Source organism: Capra hircus, chromosome 1 (assembly GCF_001704415.2).
Source record: "Capra hircus breed San Clemente chromosome 1, ASM170441v1, whole genome shotgun sequence".
Taxonomy (NCBI): domain Eukaryota; kingdom Metazoa; phylum Chordata; class Mammalia; order Artiodactyla; family Bovidae; genus Capra; species Capra hircus.
The window spans coordinates 149,134,759-149,156,510 of NC_030808.1; the positions used below are offsets into that span (position 1 = coordinate 149,134,759).

The 21,752-nt window shown below is 45.1% G+C and overlaps 1 protein-coding gene across 1 annotated transcript; it reads left to right on the forward strand.

Moving 5' to 3' along the window:
* RIPPLY3 (ripply transcriptional repressor 3) lies at window positions 3,054–19,728 on the forward strand. The gene is made up of 6 exons (XM_018050712.1): window positions 3,054–3,314; window positions 3,645–3,835; window positions 5,407–5,473; window positions 9,618–9,685; window positions 10,948–11,244; window positions 19,494–19,728. Exons 1-6 carry the CDS (start codon window positions 3,054–3,056, stop codon window positions 19,555–19,557), a joined length of 948 nt encoding a protein of 315 aa, XP_017906201.1. The 3' UTR covers window positions 19,558–19,728.

Below are 21,752 nucleotides of genomic sequence, written 5' to 3' on the forward strand. Positions count from 1 at the left end.
ATTTGTATCATTTGTTTTAGATTCCAAATATGAGTGATAGCGTATGATATTTATCTTTGGCTTACTTCATTTAGCATGATAATCTCTAGGTCCATCCGCGCTGCTGCAAATGGCGTTATTTTGTTCTTTTTTATAGCCGAGTAATGGTCCATTGTGTATGTGTACCGCTTCTCTTTTATCCATGTGTCTGTCAGTGGACATTCAGGTTGCCTCCATGTCTTGGCTATTACAAATACACCTGCAATGAACACTGGGGTGCGTGCATCTTTTCGAATTATGGCTTTCTCTAGTCTAAATAAACTTCTTGGAACTCTTGTGAAAAGAATACGAGCCTAGGGCTTCCCTGGTGGCTCAGTGGTAAGAAGCCACTTGCCAGTGCAGAGGACATAGGTTCGCTCTCTGGCCCAACAAGAGCTCACATGCCACAGAGCAACCAAGCCCGTGACCACCACTATCGAGCCTGAGCTCTGGAGCCCAGGAACCCCAACTGCTGAGCCCACGCACTGCAACTACCGAAGCCTCTGCACCCACCCCTAGAGCCCTGGCTCCACAAGAGAAGTTACCGAAATGAGAAGCCCCCAAGATGAGAACCCCACAGACCACAGCTAGAGAAAAGGCCTCACAGCAACGAGCAGCCAGAACACCCCAAAAGAAATAAATACATAAAATTATGCTTGCCTATTAGTGCCCATGTATTCATTCATTCAATATTTATTGATATCAATACAAACAGACGTTGTTTATTGTATATTTTGGCTTATAACCTAATACTGCTTTATTTGGTTGTTCAAATTGTTCCAGCCTTGGCCACTGTGCTCTTGCAGGTGCTGGGCAGAAAGAAAAACAAAACAAAAAAGACAAAACTTAGTAGGGGCGAGGATAAATTCAGAGTTTGAGATGAACAGATACACACTACTATATATACAGTAGATAAGCAACAAAGACCTACTATATAGCACAGGGAAATATAATCAATATTTTGTAATAATTTGGGAGGGAAAAGAATCTGAAAAATAATGTATATTAGATGTATAACTAAATCACATTGCTGTACATTTGAAACTAATACAACATTGTAAATCAACTATAATCCAATTTAAAAAAAAAACTGAGTATCTAGTGTGTGCAGATACTGTCTTGGGTCCTTTTGCCCTTTAAATTTATTTTTTGGCATTTGGTTAGTCTCTTATCAGATGGTGACTTTACACCGTCTAATCTAATTTCTCTCAATTTATCTAATCTCTCTCAACTTTAGTTTCTTAATCTGTAAAATGGGAATCATGCCTGTTTGCAGGGTTGGGGTGAAGATTAAATGTATAACTTATAGAATTAATACATGTTCCACTAAAGGACAAACGATTCCCATTATACAAGCTGGGAATAATCACATCCATGGAGACAGAATGGTGGTTACCACAGCTGGGAGGAAGGAGGAATGGGAAGTTAGTGTTTTATGAGTACAGAGTTTCTGTTCACAACAGTGAAAACATTCTGGGGACGGAGGCTGGTGATGGCTGCACAGCAGTGTGTGTCTATCTAGTGCCACCGAATTATATTTGAAAATGCTTAAACTGGTAAATTTTATGTTACGTATAGTTTAGCTTAGAGTCAAAGCTATGGTTTTTCCAGTAGTCATGTATGGATATGAGAGCTGGATCATAAAGAAGGCTGAGCACCAAAGAATTGATGCTTTTGAACTGTGGTGTTGGAGAGGGCTCTTGAGAGTTCCTTGGACTACAGGGAGACCAAACCAGTCAATCCTAAAGGAAATCAGTCCTGAATATTCACTGGAAGGACTGATTCTGAAGCTGAAGGTCCAATAACTTAACCATCTGATTCAAAGAGCCAACTCATTAGAAAAGACCCTGATGCTGGGAAAGATTGCAGGCTAGAGGAGAAGGGGACAACAGAGGATGAGGTGGTTGGATGGCATCACTGACTCAATGGTCATAAATTTGAGCAAACTGGGAGATAGTGAAGGACAGGGAAGCCTGGTGAGCTGCAGTCCAAGGGGTCACAAAGCATTGGACCTGACTTAACGACTAAACAACAACATATTTTATTTACCACACACACAGAAGTAATATAGTCTCATGATGGAAAATTTAGAAAACATTTAAAAAGTTTAAAATTCTTAGTAATGTCAGTACTCAGTGGCCACATCTACTCTGTCATTTGTATCTTCCCTTTATGAAATCTTTCTGTGTTGGTAGGTTGTCTGCCCCCTTCTTTAATTAGGTTTCATTATTGTCATAACATGTTGCTCTTAAGAAAAGAACATGTGCAAATGTTACTGAAAGGTATTTGCAAATGTTACTGAAAGGTATGTGTGTCATCTTCAAATTGGTCTTCAGTGGTCTGGTCATCATCTTGTTTTAGGTTCAGTTACTCTTCACTTCCAGGGTCCATTTGTTCCCATTTCTTTGTGATCAGTTCTCAGAATCGCGGTAGCTCGTATCCTGGGTACCGGCTGGTCATCATGGAGTTAACTTCTCCACCTGGTGTTTCAGTATCTATATGACAGCTCACAGGATAGGCTCAGAATATTATCTATAGTCCTTCAGAAAGAACTAAAGGTCCTTGACTGTGCTTAATGACTACATTATCATCATTTGGTCTCTGTTTTCCTTGGTTTCAGCATTTTCTCACTTCTCTGATTAAACTTATTCTTTGACTAAAGTCTTCCACAGGCAAAACGCAGGCAGAGGACATGGTGAGGAGGCAAGGACCATACAACCCTGCTCCGCTTCAGAAACATTTTAATCTCTGAAGCTCTTTGATTAAAAAAAAAAAAAAAACAATTACTGTAAGTCAGGGGGCTTCCCTGGTGGCTCAAATGGTCAAGAATCTGACTTCCATGAAGGAGACCTGAGTTCCATCCCTGGGTCAGGAACATCCCCTGGAGAATGAAAAGGAAACCCACTCCAGTATTCTTGCCTGGAGAATTCCATGGACAGAGGAGTCTGGTGGGCTAGAGTCCATGGGATCGCAAAGAGTCGGACAGGGTTAAGCGACTAACTTTCGCTTTTTTCACTTTCACTGTAAGCCACAGAATGGAGGCTGGCGTTCTCAGAGGCGGCGGGGATGGGGCGTCTGTAAGCGAGGGGCCTGAGTCCAGGCTGGCTGCCTTCAGGTTCTTCCGCGGGGCCCTGCTCTTGAAACAGCACTCCTGCCCCAGCGCTGGGGACCGCGACAGCCACGCCCCCCGGGAGCCCTGCAGCCCGGCCAGGTGTTCCCAGGGCTCGCGCACCTTCCCGGCTCATCGAGGCGCTTTCTGTGCCGGGCCTGGGGCTATCCCGAGGAAATCGCACCCAGTTCCGTTCCCTTCAGTCGCTCAGTCGTGTCCGACTCTTTGCGACCCCCTGGACTGCAGCACGCCAGGCCTCCCTGTCCATCACCAACTCCCAGAGTTTACCCAAACTCATGTCCATTGAGTCCATGATGCCATCCAACATCTCATCCTCTGTAGTCTCCCTCTCCTTCAGGCTTCAATCTCTCCTAGCATCAGGGTCTTTTCAAATGAGTCAGCTCTTCGCATCCGGTGGCCAAAGTATTGGAGTTTCAGCTTCAGCATCAGTCTCCTTCCAATGAATACTGAGGTCGGATTTCCATTAGGCTTCCCTTGTGGCTCAGCTGGTAAATAGCACCCACTCCCAGAAAAAGCCACCTCCCGTCCCAAGGCCCCCATCGGCGACAAGGGTGCGAAGGGTCTGTCGGCCGCCTTCCGCCGCCTGGAAGCGAAGCTGCAGCCCCATCGCCAGTTTCCGCATCCTAGTCGGTGCGTCCCCGGCGCCCGCGGTCCAGGCCCGAAGGCAGGGCGGGTCCACAGGCTTCGGTAAGCGCTCCCCCAGACCCAGCCACGAACCCCGCGGCCGCTTTAACAGCCGCGGACGTTAGGGGTTTTTTTTCCACCAATCTGGAGACCAAGATACTGGGGCAGGAACCAAAACCCGAGGGCCGCGGAGACGCCAGAAGGGCGAGAAGCCAGGGATCCCGCCTTTCCAGCACCGGGAGGGGGGAGACCCCTGGGCGAAGCCCCCCGCCCACCCCCGGTGCCCACCACGTGCCCCCCTCTTCTGGCGTCCCGGGTCACTTCCCGCCGTCCCCTCCCCAGCTTCCTCGCCCCTGCCCCTGGCGACCTTGCCGGGGTTTCCTTTGTCCCCCGCCCCCACGGCCTTGCCCCGCGGGCGTCCCGAGTCCGCTCCTTGGCCTGGTCCCCCAGCCTCCCAGGACCTTCGCTCGTCCCCTCCCGGAGTTTCTCCGGTGCGCACCCCACCCTCTCCCGGGTCTCCGTGTCCCCTCCCCGCCCCGCCCCCGTTTTTAAACCTGGCGCCGAGCGCGGGTGGGGGAGCGCCCTCGCCGGAGCGGTTAAAGGCGCGGCCGACCGCGGGCGCCGCGTCTTCCGAGGGCACCATGAGACCCGAGGCGGCGGCCGGAGCCCCGGAGGCGCGGGGACGCGTCTGTCATTGCGTCGGGGACGGTCCCCGGGGACCACCGGCGCCGCGCCGGCCCGAGAGGTGAGGGCGTCCCCGCGGCGCGTGGGTGCGGGCAAAGCAGGCAGGATGCTCCGGCCGCGCTGATCGCGGGGTGACCAGGCGGAACCCTGGAGCCCGACGGCGACTCCCCGCAAGTTCCTAGGCGTGAGACAGGGACGCAGAATCTTCTCGGCTCCTGAGCTCCGTTCCCAAGTGGGGAGGCCCCAGAGGTGGCCGGCAGTGGACCAAAGCTTCGGTTTCTAGGTCTGGAACCCACCGGGCTGGCCGCTGAGCGAGCCCTGCGGGGGTGTCGCGTCCTCTTGACCGTCACATCCTTGGTGATGTTCTTTGTCCCGTGCTTGGGGTTCAGCGTTCGCTGTCCCGGCGGTGCGGGGGGTGGGGGTGGGGGTTACCAGCCCCTTTTAAGGTAGTCAAGTTAAAATCAAATTAGCAGGGGAGGTGGAGAAGGGGCTGGGTGGCCACACGGTCAGAGAGGAGAAACTCAGTCCCGCTTTCTTTGCCTGGTAAAACTCTGCAGGCTGGTCTCTGGAGTCCTGATCTTTCAGTAGTCAGGGAAATGAGGTTGAAATGAATGAGCGACCAAGTAGCCAGCTACAGTGGGGAGAATGAACTGAAGAATCCAGCCAGGCTGTGAGAGCAATTTCTCAACTAATGTGTCTCAGATTTGGGAGTTCTCAAAGCCCGGTGAAGGCAGAGAACTGGAAATGTGGCGGGAGAAACACAGACACACACACACGCACACACACACAAATAGCACAGGCTTAACACACAGACTGAGAACTTGAAAGAATATTCTGGTGTGTCCAGTGACATTTAGGCAGACGTTAGAAATGATTAGAGTGATAACTCTTATGATCCAACTTTAAAAGCAGAAAATGCTGTGGTTCACTCTTGGTCCCTGTCCTTCCAGCCAAACTCCCTGGAGACCTTGGACCTTGACCCCTCAGGAAGCTGAGCCCACCAGAACTGGAAGTGAGGTAAGGTTAGTGTGTGGGCCTTGTAGATACCAACGGGTTCGGCCAGGAAGCGGCACCATCTCTACAATGAAGGGACCGGGAAAGGCCTCCTCAGCCAGTCCCTCCCTCGGTCATCTAACGCAGAATTGCCTTGGGGTCTGGGAGTGGGCACCTGGCTGCTCAGGTGTTGGTGGGATCTGACTCAGACACGGATTGGCTCTGGCTTGCTTCTGTTTCTTGAAAAGCAAAGCCACGATGGTAGAACTGTTTCAAGGACATCATAAAAGGTTTCTTCCACGTTGCGTTTTTTCTTCCCCCTGGTAACACAGGAGGTAGTGGGGAGAGAAGGCCTTGGTTCCCCTCAAATTAGAGAAAAGATGAGCATAGGCTCAAAAGATTAGCACTAGGCTGGTGCCATAGTGCAAATATGGGCAGAGCTCTGTCTGGAGGGCCCAGAAGGTGCAGTGAAAAGTCTCCACCTGCCATCTGACTCTTCCTGAAACTCTGGGCCCTGTCTGCAAGCGCTCCTAAGTCATGCTTGCTGAGCAAACACACTCCAGCTGAGGGCTTTGGAGGGCAAGATTAATCACCACCACTATTCTTTCGTCTCCTGCATTAGTAACTAAAGTGCTTTATACTTACCGGAGTAATGACTTGCCTTCATAGAATTCACCTGTCCTTTGTTATATTTTAAAGTATAAATTAATGACTTTTAAAGTGCCAGAGTTAATCAGGCTAGGAAGGACCATTAGGTAACACTTATGGCAGAGTGCACAGTTATTTCTAGTCTAAGAAACTCAGGTTCAGACTTCTCTGGCATTTTGATATTTAGACTCCTTTATTAAATTAGTCTGAATAATGGGAGTTTTAATTCAGTTACTATTTAAAGTGCAGCAAATCAAATCTATATTAAATGAATGAGGAATATAATTTTTTCTTAGCCCAAATTATTCTTACCTGCAATAACTAGATAATGGGAAGTAATTCCTTCTCTTGCATCCAAACTTAAGTTCGTAAGCATATTAATTTTAAAAAGTGCTTGGAAGAAAAAAATATCCAGTTTTCTTTTAAATGAAAAGTATGTGTAGTCTATCAGTTGTTCGCAAAAATAAAAAATACAGCACACTTTCCTAGTGTAAGGTAGTCCTGTTTTCTATTATGATGAGAAGGCCATTGGTGAGAAAAAATGATTACTTGCAGAAAAATGTTAAGCTATAGCAGCTTTCTATGGGTCATCCACAAGGCACAATGGATGAAGTTGTGTCCATGGATTATTTTGCGGGGGAGTTGGGTGGGGTGGAGAGTGGGTGTTCGCGCGAGCTGTAGCGCTCAGCTGCCCGGCTCCCCACTGGCCCACTCTTTGCAGGGTCCGATTGGCCGGACAGAGAGGTCAGTGGCTAACGACCCCCGGTACCGCTGTGGGTTCCCGGAGCCCCGGCCAGGTGAGCGCAACCAGGAGAGGCGAGGGCCGGCTTCTTGCTCAGCAGCGCCCCCTCCCGACAAACCGGGAGAATTGTTCGGCTCCTGAGCTATGCTGAATGTTTCTTTTTTTAAAACTGCCTTTTTATTTATTTATTTATTTATTGGCTGCTCTGGGTCTTCGTTGCTTTGCGCAGCCTTTCTATAGTTGAGGGTAGCGGGGACTGCTCTTTGCTGTGGTGCACGGGCCTTCTCACTGCGGTGACTCCTTTCGTGGCAGAGCCCAGTTGTAGGCACGTGGGCTCGGTTAGTGGCATGCAGTTCGTAGGCTCTAGATAGAGCAGGGCAGTTTTGTCATAAGGGCTTAGCTGTTCTGCAGCATATGGGATACTCCCGGATCAGGGACTGAACGATGCCCCCTGTCTTGCAAAGCATATTCTTAACCACTGGAAGCCCTGTTTGTATTTCTTGAGAAATGTCATTGGCCTGGGACGGTAGGGGTCGGGGTGGAGGGGGCTACTGTCTAGTGACCTGAACTGCAGGTCAGCAGAGCAAAATTAGAATACAATCTAAAGTCAAGGGAAAGTCTCAAACCCCTGAGCAGCGGGGGTCACCCTCCCCGATTTGATTTCCCTTTCACAGCTTGGACATGACTGACCCACTGAACAACAGCAATAATTACAAAAGAGCTTAGCGCAGAGGTGACTTCCTGGAACCACCCCTCCCCGCACCACCCCCCGCCATCTCCCCCCAACCCGCCCCCCCCGCCCCCCCCCGCCCCCCCCCCCGCTCGAAGAGTGAACTTCATTATGGAACAGGTTTGTTCCAAAGACCCTCATTATTTCCCTTAGCTCAACATAGCAGGTTATTAAAATGAGGCTGATAAAATGTCAAGGAGGCTTATGATTTCGGGTCTTCCTGTTAAGATTTTTGTTTTGTTTGTTTCCTGGTTTTTGTTGTTTTGTTTTAGCTGCGTGGTTTGATGGGATCTTTGTTACTCGACCAGGGATTTAACCTGAGCCGGTGGCCGCGAAAGCGTGGAGTCCTAACCTACCCAGGGAATAATCACGTTTAAGTTTTTAACTCAGTCTGAGCTATGTGTTCTGTGTGGTGTAAGACAAGGGCCCAGTTTGCACGTGGTTATTCAGTTTTCTCAACACCGTTTATTGAAAAGACTGTCCTTTACCCATCATATATTTTTGGGCCCCTTGTTATGAATTGATTGATGATATATGCATGAATTTATTTCTGGGCTCTCTAATCTGTCCCGTTGATCTATGTGTCTGTATTTAAGCCAATAGCTGTTTGATACTGTTTTGATTTTGATCAACTACTGTTTTGCTCACTATAGCTTTGTAATATACTAATAGTTCGAAACCAAGAAGCGTGATGTCTCGAGCTTGTCATCCTATCTTAAGATTGCTTTGGCTGTTCAGAGCCTGCAGCAAGTGGTGTCCTACCTTTCAAATGCTATGCATGTCCTTGGGAACCTGTCTTCCTCTTCCCTTCCGGTTGGTGTTGCATGCATGCTAAGTCACTTCATTTGTGTCTTGACTGTGTATGATCCTGTGGACTAGAGTCCACCAGGGTCCTCTGTTTGAGGGATTCTCCAGGCAAGAATACTGGAGTGGGTTGTCGTGCCTTCCTCCAGGGGATCTTGCCCACGCAGGGATCAAGCCCATAACTCTTATGTCTCATGCATTGACAGGTGGGTTCTTTACCACTAATACCACCTGGAAAGCCCCCTGGTTTGTGTTACTTGAGTTCAAATCTCTGTCACCTCTTGCCAGAGACCTCCAAGCCCTTACCTCACCAATCTATGCTATTTGCTACTTCCAGCAGCCACCATGATCCTTAAAATATAGAGCTCATTGTTGAACACCTAACTTACAAATCATTAATGGTCTTGAATTCTGTCTGCAGAATGAAACCTAGACTCAGTCATGTGTTTTCAAGGTGTTCGGTATCTGGATTCAACATCCTGTTGAGCCCTTTTGCTAGTGCAGTTTCTCATTCATTTCACACTGGGCTCTACCTTTCCCTACCTATGCTGTCTATTTTCCTGACCCTCGGAATCGGATGCTCTGCTCCACCGTGGATGGGCCCAGAACTGAATACCCAAGTGCTATCGATGTCTCTGCCAGGCTCCCCATGAATCCTTTCCTGATCCCCCTCCTTGCTTAGAATAGTTAGCATCTTTCTGCTTGATGCTTTTATAGTGTGGTTATTTACCTCCATGTATGTCTTTCCCCATTAGATTTTAAAATGTGTGAAATGGGGGCCTGTGTCCAACTCATCTTTCCGTCTTGGGACCCTTTACAGTGCTGGGACATCGTGACAACTGTCAAAGGAAGGGGAGCTCATCAATATTCTATTGTTTAAATTGTCTCTAAAATTGGAACTGATCCTAACAAGTGCAGGCTGTGCACACGTGTGTGCTCAGTCGTGTCTGACTCTCTGCAACCCTGTGGACTAGGCTCCCACGGGAGTTCCCACTAGGCTCCGTGGGATTTCCCAGGCAATCATACTGGAGTGGGTTGCCGTTTCCTACACCGGGGATCTTCCTGAGCCAGGGATCAAACCCTCATCTCTTCCATCTCGTGAGTTGGCAGGCAGATTCTTTACCACTGCACCACCTGGGAAGGCCCAAGTGCAGGCTACTTACATTTTATTTTTAAAGGCTTCGGGATGCTACTTTCAAAGGATTCTTGACTGTGTCTGAGTTTGTATGTGTCTGTCCTTGCAGCTTGAGCCTGGGGGTGATCAAGAAACCTTTGGATCGAAGGGGGCCTTTGGGTTTCAGCATCCTGTCAGGTAATATCTAACTTCACCATAGAAATATATCATTCCTTTTAATATAAGCTTCAGCACACTTTAGTGTCTTCAAGTGTATACATTTTCAAAAATTGCAAAAGATTCAGTGTATTTACCAACATTATTTGGTTATGATTACCCTAAGGAACTTCAAGAATATTCCGTTGGATATCTGGAATTTATTCATTTATTTATTCAGTGTTTCAGGTACAAGTTGAAATTGGCCTCTTTTTTTTTTATATCTATACTTAAAAAAATTATTTATTTATCGGCTGTGCTGGATCTTAGTTGCAGCATGTGGAATCTTTAGTTGCAGCTTGTGGGATTTAGTCACCTGCCCAGGGATCGACCCGGGTCCCCCTGCTTTGGGAGCTGGGGATCTTAGCTAGGAAAATCCTGTGTTGATACTTTTTGTTTATATCTCTCATTATACATTTTGCCATGCATTTAATTGCATGTGACTTGTATATGTATATATCTGCTTATTCACTTAGATATTTAGGTTCCTTTCTATTTTCTCCCAGCATGTAAGTTAATATATTGCCTAGTGCAAAATAGACCTCCTAACTGTGGGTGTGGAGAAAATGAGGGGCTGGATGGATGCTGTACTGTGGTTGGAACCTCTGCCATCTCAGTGGTTCTGCTGACAGTGATCAGGACCCTCACTGCTCTAATCCTTTTACGTTTCATTTTAGGCAAGTGGTTCATTCTCAGCGTGTCTTTTCCTCTGTGTGCCTCTCTCTATTTCTCTCAGCCCCTCTCTCTCCAGCTGTATTCTCTCCAGGGAGGAATACTGGAGTGGGTTGCCCTGCCCTTTTCCAGGGGATCTTCCCAACTCAGGCCTCTCACATTGCAGGCATATTCTTTACTGTCCGAGCTACTGGGGAAGCCTGAAAAGAGCAGGTTTCGGGATTTTTGTTTGTTCAGGGTCCTGCAGCATGTGAGATCTTAGTTCCCCTACCAGGGATCCAATCAGCGCCCCCCTGCAGTGGAAGCGCAGCCTTAACCACTGGCTCTCCCAGGGAGTTCTTGGCAGCTCATTTCTGACCTAGAAAGGGGTTCATCACAAGGTGCCCCCACCTGCTCAGTTTTGTGTTCTGTGCACAGAATAATAATAATAATAAAAACCCCACCGTGCACACTGAAGGCAAAATGAGAGAGGAAGATTGGGCATTAGCTGCTTCTAAAGAAAAGGCTCCTCTCGATGCCGTTGAAGACTGTCTTCAGGCTGACTAACGGTGTACTTGTTTCTTTCATCTCAGACTCTACTTGCCCATTTCTAAGCGTCAAGAGTATCTGCAGAGCTCCGGGGAGAAGGTGCTGGCCAGTTTCCCCGTGCAAGCCACCATCCACTTCTACAACGACGAGTCTGAGTCAGAGGAGGAGCTGGAGGAAGACACCCAGCTCTCTGCCCTGCAGCTCGAGGAGGTGGTAGACGGCTCAGAGGGGAAGGCCAGAGACGGGTTGGCAAATCCGGCGCGGCAGCCCGGGGGCCTCGATGGGAGGGATCCACCCTCCGACCCTGACTCCCCCGAGGCTGCTCCTTGCCTCTCAAGCGCGTAAGTCTGTCTCTCCTGCACCAGCCCGCCTCGCACGTGCCCCGGGGACAGCCCTGCGGGACAGCCGCTCCAGGACTCTTCCAGTGTCCACTGGGCGTACAAGGACTCGGCTGTCTTTGGGCAGCACCCCACCGGCCCCCAGGACTTGGCTTTTACTCATCCTCCTCTGAGTGATTCTCTGTGTCCCATTCGTAGCTTCGAGAGAGGATTCTAGATCCCAGATGTTTGCATTAACGCAGGCTGTTACCCGGTAGGGCCCGCCTCCAAAGCACACCCAGCAGTGTCACTGTGCCGGTTAAATGACAGATCATTCCATATCGATTAGTACCCCACCCTTGCCTCTCACTTAACCTGAGACCCCTCGTTTGGCTACATCCACGTTTTAAACAAAGGTCCAGGCAGTCAAAGCTATGGTTTCTCTGGTAGTCATGTACAGATGTGAGAATTAGACTGTGAAGAAAATTGAGAGCCGAAGAACTGATGCTTTTGAACTCAGGTGCTGGAGAAGACTCTTGAGAGTCCCTTGGACTGCAAGGAGATGCAACCAGTCCATCCTAAAGGAGATCAGTCTTGAATATTCACTGGAAGGACGGATGCTGAAGCTGAAACTCCAGTACTTTGGCCACCTGATGCAAAGAACTGACTCAATAGGAAAGACCCTGATGCTGGGAAAAGATTGAGGGCAGGAGGAGAAGGGGACAACAGAGGATGAGATGGTTGGATGGTATCACTGACTCAATGGACATGAGTTTGGGCAAACTCTGGGAGATGGTGAAGGACAGGGAAGCCTAGGGGGCTACAGTCCAGGGTCATGCAAAGAGTCAGACATGACCGAGCGACTGAACAACAACTTTTATAAAAATGATTTATTGTTCAAGGTTGATGTGGTTGTTTAGGCATTCAGGAAAAAAGGTTATGAAAAGCACGTAAACACATTGAATAATTTCCATAAGAGTAACAAAAATAAAAGATTAGGATTTGGGGATGGAAGACCATTCTGGATAAAAATGTCCATGATTCTTGTCTAAGGGCTGTATGTATGAACAGAAGAGCTTACTAGCTCTTCGTTGGAGACTGCTTTGGGCTTTTTACTTAAATAACAAAACACTGTTTTCAATCGAAGTACTTAGAGTAATATTATTTTCAGGGTTTTATTTTTTGATGACCAGATGAGTGTATTTGTCAGAGTTTTTTACGGAACTATTTTACCTGTGATTGTCTTCCTAGTTTCTACCTGAAATAAATATTTTGAAAGACAAAATCATTTGATAATCACCTTCTCTTTGATGTTTTACATTAAATCAGTGCCTGCTTTAAAGTTTTTAAAAATTTGTCAGGATTTTTCTATGTGTAACTCTTCAAATTATATTTGTTTTTTAGGAATGCAGAAAAAGTATAAAAATGAAAGTAAAATGGCCTATAACCTCAATGCTCAAGCAAGTCATCAATATTAAACAGTAGGAGACACATGCAAATATTCTAACAATCCAAACAGTACTGAAAATTGTATGTCGTAAAGTAAGAGTAAACCTTCTATCTTCCTCTTTCTCTGTCCAAAGGTAGCCAACATCTGTTTTGTTTTTTTTTTTTATTGCTCTTCCTCTTGAAAGAAATACTTAAAAAATTTTTTTTCCTTTAAATTTTTCTTTAAAAATATATTTTTAGATGTTTTTATTTTAGTTGTATTGTCTTACTTACTGTCTAAATAACCTTTTTCTAATCTTAACAATTCCTGTGGGGATTATTTGGTGGGCTTCCCTGGTGGCTCAGACAGTGAAGACTCCGCCTGCAATGTGAGAGACCCAGGTTCGGTTCCTGGTTTGGGAAGATCCCCTCGAGGAGTAAGTGGCAACAAACTCTGGAATTCTTGCCTGGAAAATCCCTGGCGGGCTACAGTCCATTAGGTCACAAGGAGTTGGACACAACTGAGCAATGCTCTCTCAGACACACATGGAGCTTATTTTGGAAAGAATTAAAGATGACTTCCTTTTTATCTAGTTAACTAGAAGTCTTACACTTATTTTCCCTTCCTGTGATGCTTGGGATGCAGCTTAAGTCATCACATTTAGCTTTGTCTTGCTTTTCTAATAAATCCACTTTACTGAGAAAAAAATCTGGCCCAGTCACCTGTTCACCTTGAAGAAACCGAACCTAGCCCTCATGGCACCAGAATTTTAAATGTGCCGCATGGTCAGCTTTCCTTAAATTACTTAGCACACGGCCAGCCGAGTGCAAACGTGGACAATAAAGACCCTGTAGCCACGGCGGTTACGGTGTCACAGGTTCTGTGAGTGCATGAGGGCATTTGTGACTCAGGAGATGGTGGCCTTGGGGCTCCTGTGTTCTTGCTGGTGACTGTGGTTTGGCTACACAAAGCCTCAAACCTGAGCAAGTTCCCCACTTTTGATCATGTATCCCTAGCATTGAAAAAGCAGCTGAGGGGAGGGGGAGATAAATTAGGAGTTTGGAATTAACCTATACACACTATGCTCAGTCGTGTCTGACTCTTTGGGACCCCATGGACTGGCCCACCAGGCTCCTCTGTCCATGGGATTTCCAGGCCCATTACCGACAGTCTCAATTTCCCTTCATTTACAAAAAAAAAAAAATCCAATTGATGGTATTTTCTAAAATCTGCGTTTCCCCTTCAGTTTATTTCCTGCAATAGCTTGCCTAATAATGATGCAGTTTGTAAATGACCATCTTTCTACCTTTCCTCTGGAATTTTACTAATCAAAGTACCCACCCCAGCAATGGTTACATTTGCCAGGTTTCCATAAAGTGTATTATTTTGAATAAGTAATTTATGCTTGAGGCCAACTACCCTGACACATCTCTCTTTTGATGGCTCACAAAAGTAGCTCCGAACGAATCTTGCAAATACCACAAGCTGAAACATGCTAGAAACATTTTTGAACTTTCACCCAGCTGTACTGCAAACCTCCCACACTGAATAGTTTGTTGTAATGTGTTTCTCCAAATTTCTACCACATTTTCATTGAGTCTTCCAACCCATCTGCTAACAAAAGAATGCATTTCATTCTTTTTTGTTTACCATGTTAACCAGTTTTAAATAGGAAGAAAAATTATTATCCCAGTGGTGTGTTTCTTTTTGCACTTCAGTGTTAAACAATCTGTACTTAGTTGCTTTGTCATGTCCGACTCTCTGCAACCCCATGGACTGTAGCCTGCCAGGCTCCTCTGTCCATGGGGATTCTCCAGGCAAGAGTACTGGAGTGGGTTGTCATGCCCTCCTCCAGGGAATCTTCCCAACCCAGGGCTCAAACCCAGGTCTCCCGCATTACCGGCAGATTCCTTACCGTCTGAGCCATCAAGGAAGCCCAAGATCTCTTAAACAAGAGATCACAAAACATTTATCATTAAGTTTGATGAAATTTTGTAAAATACTAGATTGAAAATCCCATAGTCTTAAACATATGGTCATTATATCTAAGGTATAAAATATGCTTTGTTTGAGGTCTGCTGATAATGTTAATTCAATTATTTTTTAATTGAGTATAATTGATGCTATGAGAAGGCAATGGCAGCCCACTCCAGTACTCTTGCCTGGAAAATCCCATGGATGGAGGAGCCTGCTGGGCTGCAGTCCATGAGGTTGCTAGGAGTCAGACATGACTGAGCGACTTCCCTTTCACTTTTCACTTTCATGCATTGGAGAAGGAAATGGCAGCCCACTCCAGTGTTCTTGCCTGGAGAATCCCAGGGACGGGGGAGCCTGATGGGCTGCCGTCTATGGGGTCGCACAGGGTCGGATACGACTGAAGAGACTTAGCAGCAGCAGCAGACCCTATGTTAGTTTGGGCGTACACCATAATCAATTATTTTTCTTGAAAATTTCAATTGTTTTGCCATCTTTTCATCTGATCTTACTACCTTGATAATGTAGAAGATGAGGTTATGATGAAGGTGTTTTTCAGCCTTGCGATTATCTTGTGGTTTGCTTGTACTTGCATTTTCTGTACTATTTTCAATCCAATTTCTGGGGCAGAAATTGTTTTTTTGTGTGTGTTATAACTCGCATATTCTCAAATTTACCCTTTTAAAGTGTACATCTCGCTTTTAGTATATTTACAAAGTTTCACAACCATCTCCTCTAATTCCAGAATATTTTCATTATTCAAAAGAATACCGTTTCCACTGTCAGTCAGTCTCATTCCCCCAACCCTTCCAGTCCCTGACACCTACTAAGCTACTTTCTGTCTCTCTGGATTTCTTTTTGTTGATATTGGGTTGTTTTTCTTTTTTTTTTAATTGGAGTCTTATTGATTTACAGTGTTGTGTTAGTTTCTGCTGTGGAGCAAAGTGAGTCAGTCACGCATGTACATAAATCCACTCTTAGATTCTTTTCCCACATAGGTCATTATGGAGCACTGAGCAGAGTTCCCTATGCTGCACAGTAGTTCCTTACTAGTCATCTGTCTTACACATAGTAGTGTGTATATATCGGAGAAGGCGATGGCACCCCACTCCAGTACTCTTGCCTGGAAAATCCCATGGATGGAGGAGCCGGGTGGACTGCAGTTCATGGGGTCGAGAAGAGTTGGACACGACTGAGCGACTTCACTTTCACTTTTCACTTTCCTGCATTGGAGAAGGAAATGGCAACCCTCTCCAGTGTTCTTGCCTGGAGAATCCCAGGGACAGGGAAGCCTTGTGGGCTGCCGTCTATGGGGTCGCGCAGAGTCGGAGACGACTGAAGCAACTTAGCAGCAGCAGCAGTGTATATATATATACACACACACACATATAAGGCTTCCCAGGTGTTGCTAGTGGTAAAGAACCCATCTGCCAGTGCAGGAGACATAAGAGATGCAGGTTTGATTCCTAGGTCAGGAAGATTCCTTGCAGGAAGGTATGACAACCCACTCTAGTATTCTTGCTTGGAGAATCCCATGGACGGAGGAGCCTGGTGGGCTGTAATCCATAGTGTTGCAAAGAGCGACTGAGTGACTTTGCAGCAGCAGCAGTGTGTATATGTCAATCCCAATCTCCCAATCCATCCTTTTTCTCCTCTTCCTCTGGCAACCACAGATTTGCTTTCTACATCTGTGACTCTATCTCTGTCCTGTAAATAAGTTCATTTGTACCATTTTTAAAGATTCTACATATAAGTGACATCACATGTTTGTCTTTTTCTGCCTGACTTACTTAACTCAGCATGACAATCTCCAGGTCCATCCTTGCTACTGCAAATAGCAGCATCTTATTCTTTTGCATGGGTGAGTAATATTCCATTGCACATATGCACCACATGCTCTTTAGAATGTGGAATGCTTCACAGATTTGCGTGTCCACCTTGCCCAGGGGCCATGCTAATCTTTGCTGTATCATTCTGGTTTTAGTATACGTGCTACTGAAGCAAGCGCTCTCTGGATTTTTTTTTTCCTAAATATTTGATGTAAATGGAACCATACACATGTGACCTTTTGTGGCTGGCTTCTTTCATTTAACATTTACAAGAGTCATCATGTTGTAGCGTGTGTCACTATTTGGCCGAATAATATTTCATTGTATGGATAAACCACATTTTATTGACCTGGTCATCAGCTGATGAACATTTTTTTCTGTGGCATTATTTCCCACGGATCCCTTGGCATCCTCCCCTGGGCTGTTTGTATCCATGTACAAACCCCTCACCTTGCTTATACTCTACTGGACTTTAATCCAGCTACCTTGGCTCAGGGAAAAAGCATTCTGAATAAGGAAATAAGCAAAACCTTTTTTGCAAATTTCTGCAATTGGCCAAGCTCCCCCCATGCCAACTGCCCCCTCCCCTTTTCAATATCTGACTCACATCACGTGACTCATGGTGCATTTTCAGTAGAACTGTCTTCATGCAGGGAGAACCAAATATTTGTTATCACAGAAAGCTACGAAGAACTAAGATATGTACTATCAAAGCCCATAGGCCCAGGGGATTTACTTTTCAGGACTTGGTATTAAATTCTAGTGGGCTTCATACAAAAAAATTGAAGACTTTATTTTAGGTAGATTTTAAATAGAGGCATAAAACTGCTTTCTGAAATTATATAAAATATTTCATTTCTCTTTACATTCCAGAGGTCTATTTGATGAGCACAATATTTTAGAGGAAATTTCATAGCAATTTTATTATAAGTATTATATTAATAAATAAAAGCATCCCTTCTTCCTTACCCCACTCTTTTTTGTTTTTTGGCTATGCTACATGATCTTAGTTCCCCAACAAGATCCCCAGCCACCTTGGTGAAAGCACAGTGTCCTAACCACTGGGATGCCAGGGAATTCCTTCCCTTCCCTTGATAAAAAAAAAATCAACCTAACTTTTTAATGTAATTATTATTATTTTTTGCCAAGTGGGCATGCAGGATCTTAGTTCCTAGAACAGGGATCAAACCCGAATCTGCTGCAGTAGAAACATGAAGTTGAAATCACCAGGGAAGTCCCAGTGTAAACTTCCTATTGAAAATAATCCTGCTTGGAAGGAAAGTTATGACGAACCTAGAAAGCATATTAAAAAGCAGAGACGTTACTTTGTCAACAAAGGTCTGTCTGGTCAAGGCCATGGCTTTTCCAGTGGTCGTGTATGGATGTGAGAGTTGGACTATAAAGAAAGTTGAGTGCCAAAGAATTGATGCTTTTGAACTGTAGTGTTGGAGAAGACTCTTGAGAATCCCTTGGACTGCAAGGAGATCCAGCCAGTCCATCCTACAGATCAGTCCTGGATGTTCATTGGAAGGACTGATGCTGAAGCTGAAACTCCAATATTTTGGCCACTTGATGCGAAGAGCTGACTGATTTGAAAAGACCCTGATGTTGGGAAAAATTGAGGGCAGGAGGAGAAGGGGATGACAGAGGATGAGATGGCAGATGGCATCACCAACTCAATGGACATGGATTTGGGTGAACTCCAGGAGTTGGTGATGGACAGGGAGGCCTGGCATGCTGCGATTCATGGGGTAACAAAGAGCCAGACAAGACTGAGTGACTGAACTGTACTGAACTGAAGAACTTCTAATAACATAAACTTGATACATTTTTGGAAAGTTAATATGCTCATGAAAACAGCATCCCAATAAAAAAATAACAGAAGCTCAGGACAGCCCTTGTAATCGCTCCTGGTCCCCACGACCTCCAGCACTTATGGATTCCACTTGCCTGGTTCTGAACTTGCAATCAGTGGACTCACACATGGGCTCTTTCTTATCTGGCTTCTCACGTTAGCATTGCATTTTGACTTCATTCAGAGTGTTGCAGTTGTAGACGGCTACTTCTCAGTGCTGAATAAGACCCTCGTGTGAATAAACCACTATTTCCTCATCCCTTCTCCTGCTGATGAGTACTGGCTCAGTTTCCAGTTTGGAGCTATTAGGAATAACACTTTCGACCATTCATGTATATGGCAATTGGTAGAAGGACGGGCCCATTTCCACTGTGTGTATAGACATGAAAGCAAGAGCACACTGATTTATTTATGAGTCCACCCTGCGTGTGTCTGGTCTCCTCCAGCCAGAAAATAGTTTAAGAACTGGGGAAAGGGAGGCAGAGACCAAGAAGTTCTAAAGAAAAAGCATGAGATGACAACAAGGCTTTTTTTTTTTTTTCTTTGAGATCTTTAAAGATGGGTTGGAACTCAGAGGCACTGTTGGGGCCAGCAAGTGACCATAATCAGTGGGATCTTCGTTTTTCCTGAGTTGGAATTCTGTAATGTGATTTAGGAGTTTATTTCGTTAGAGAATGGGACATGCAATGGAAATGTGAGGGGAAACCCGGGACTTTCAATTCCTTCAACAAATTGAAAGAGAAGAAAATTTAAGAACTCTTTTCTGCAGATTCTGAAAAGTTTTCAGAAATGTATTAAGCTTTCAACAAAGCTCTTGAACTCCTTTCATCCCTTTACATATATCCCTTTTCTCTATAGAGAAAATCCAACTATAGAAAGAGTCAGATCTGAGAACAGAACCCACAACCCAAAAAATGCTCTCTTCCTAGCAGTGAGCCGGGCCCCTTCCCCACCTCCCTGCCTTGGTCTCTGGGCAGCTTCCCTGATTTGGAATTAATTACACAAACCGCAGGCCACAGGTCCCTACTCTTATCTGTTTCTGTAGCACACACCTTGCTGTGTGAATTATACAGACTCTACTAAGATGTTTCCGTCATTTTATTTTGGACCCTTGAACAAGCAACTCAACTCAGAGGTATTTGTTCTAGCAGTTTATTTTAATCACTTTTTTTTTTTTTGGTGGCAGGAAGATGATACCTCTGAATATGAGAAAAAGTGCACTATACAGAAATATCACAGGGAGGAGGTAGAAGAAGATGGTAGAGGAGGAAGATGGGGAGATCACCAGCCTCCCCACAAATACATCAGAAACTCATCAAGATACTGCAACAGCTCCTACAGCAGAAGACCCCAGGCCTCCAGAGGGGCAAGCTGAGCTCCTGGGAATGAGAGATCAAACCAATATTGTAAAGCAATCATCAATCAATTCAAAATAAATAAATATTTAAAAAAAAGAAATATCGGAGGGAGAATTTTCTACTTTCCTGAAGGGCATGAGTAACTGACTCACTTTTGTAGAATTACTGGTGAAAGACCAATGCATGAATAGGTGATTTTTTATGATGATCATGAAAATGATGGATGCTTATAAAAATTTCCTTTGAGGTTGCTGGGCAAGTCTAAAATACAGCATTATTTTAATATTTCATTATGTCCCTAAACGGTAACCCTTACAAGCCGATTTTATTTTATAGTTTTAGATATTTCAAAAAAGATGCTCCATGTCATTATCCCTTCAGTTTCAGTTCAGTCGCTCAGTCGTGTCCGACTCTCCGCAACCCCATGAACTGCAGCACAGCAGGCCTCCCTGTCCATCACCAACTCCCGGAGTTCACTCAAACTCACATCCATTGAGTCAGTGATGCCATCCAACCATCTCATCCTCTGTCGTCCCCTTCTCCTCCTGCCCCCAAGCCCTCCCAGCATCAGCGTTTTTTCCAATGAGTCAACTCTTCGCATGAAGTGGCCAAAGTATTGGAGTTTCAGCTTTAGCTTCAGTCCTTCCAAAGAGCATCCAGGGCTGATCTCCTTTAAGATGGACTGGTTGGATCTCCTTGCAGTCCAAGGGACTCTCAAGAGTCTTCTCTAACACCACAGTTCAAAAGCATCAATTCTTCGGGGCTCAGCTTTCTTCACAGTCCAACTCTCACATCCATACATGACCACAGGAAAAACCATAGCCTTGACTAGACGGACCCCTTTCCTTACAGAAATGCAAATTAAAACCACAATGAGATACTGTCATTAGAGTTTTTAATTCTAATGAATTAAATTGTGATAAAATTCTAATAAATTAAATTGTGATAAAAACCTATCACATTTTTTTTTAGAAATTGAACTGTATTTGATTTACAGTATTGTGCTAGCTTCAGGTGTACAGCAGAGTGATTCAGTTTTATATTTATATTCTTTTCAGATTGTTTTCCATTATACATTATTACAAGGTAAGTGATATAACTCTTTGTGCTGTACAGTAAGTCCTTGCTGGTTATCTATTTTATATATAGGAGTGTATATTTTAATCCCACACTCCTAATTTATCCCTTCCCCCTTCCACTTTGATAAACATAAGTTTGTTTTCTATGTCTGTGGATCTGTTTCTGCTTTTTAAATAAATTCATTTCTATTATTTTTCAGATTCCACATATATGTGATACCATATAAAATGTGTCTCTCTCTGTCTTATTTACTTCACTTAGTGTGATCACCTCTAGGTCCAGCCATGTTGCTGCAAATTGGAAAATGTCATCCGTTTCTGACTATTATTTCGCTGCGTATATGCACCACATCTTCATTTATGTGTAGAGAGACACTTAGGTTGCTTCCACGTCTTGGCTATTGTAAACAGCCACTGTGAACACTGAGGAATGCATTGTTTTAAATTAGAGTTTTCTCTGGATATATGCCCAGGAGTGGGATTGCTGGATCACACGGTAACTCTGTTTTTCATTTTTTAAGGAATTTCCATACTCTTCTCCACAACAGTGTAGGAGGGTTTCCTTTTCTCCACCCTCCCCAGCATGTATTATTTGTAGACTTTTTGATGATGGCCACAGAATGGTTACTATTTCTGTAAGATAACAACAAGTGTTGTCAGTAATGTGGAGAAACTGGAAACCTCATACATCACTGGTGGGAATGTAAATTAGCTAACAATTTGGGAAACAGTTTGGCAATTTCATTAAAAAGTGAAAGTGAAAGTCACTCAGTCATGTCTGACTCTTTGAGACCCCCATGGACTATACAGTCCACGGAATTCTCCAGGCCAGAATACTGCAGTGGGTAGCCTTTCCCTTCTCCAGGGGATCTTCCCAACCCAGGGATAGATAGAACCCAGGTCTCCCGCATTGCAGGCAGATTCTTTACCAGCTGAGCCACAAGGAAAGCCCTTCAGTGAAAAGTTTAACAGAACTTTAACATACAGTGTAACCATTCCATTCCTTGG

What these genes read in the sequence shown, in the direction of transcription:
- RIPPLY3 (XM_018050712.1), top strand. Translation starts at nt 3,054, where the DNA reads ATGGAGGCTGGCGTTCTCAGAGGCGGCGGGGATGGGGCGTCTGTAAGC. An exon ending in CCACCAGAACTGGAAGTGAG is followed by an intron (nt 5,474 to 9,617) that starts GTAAGGTTAGTG and finishes CTGTCCTTGCAG; the next exon opens with CTTGAGCCTGGGGGTGATCA. An exon ending in GGGTTTCAGCATCCTGTCAG is followed by an intron (nt 9,686 to 10,947) that starts GTAATATCTAAC and finishes CTTTCATCTCAG; the next exon opens with ACTCTACTTGCCCATTTCTA.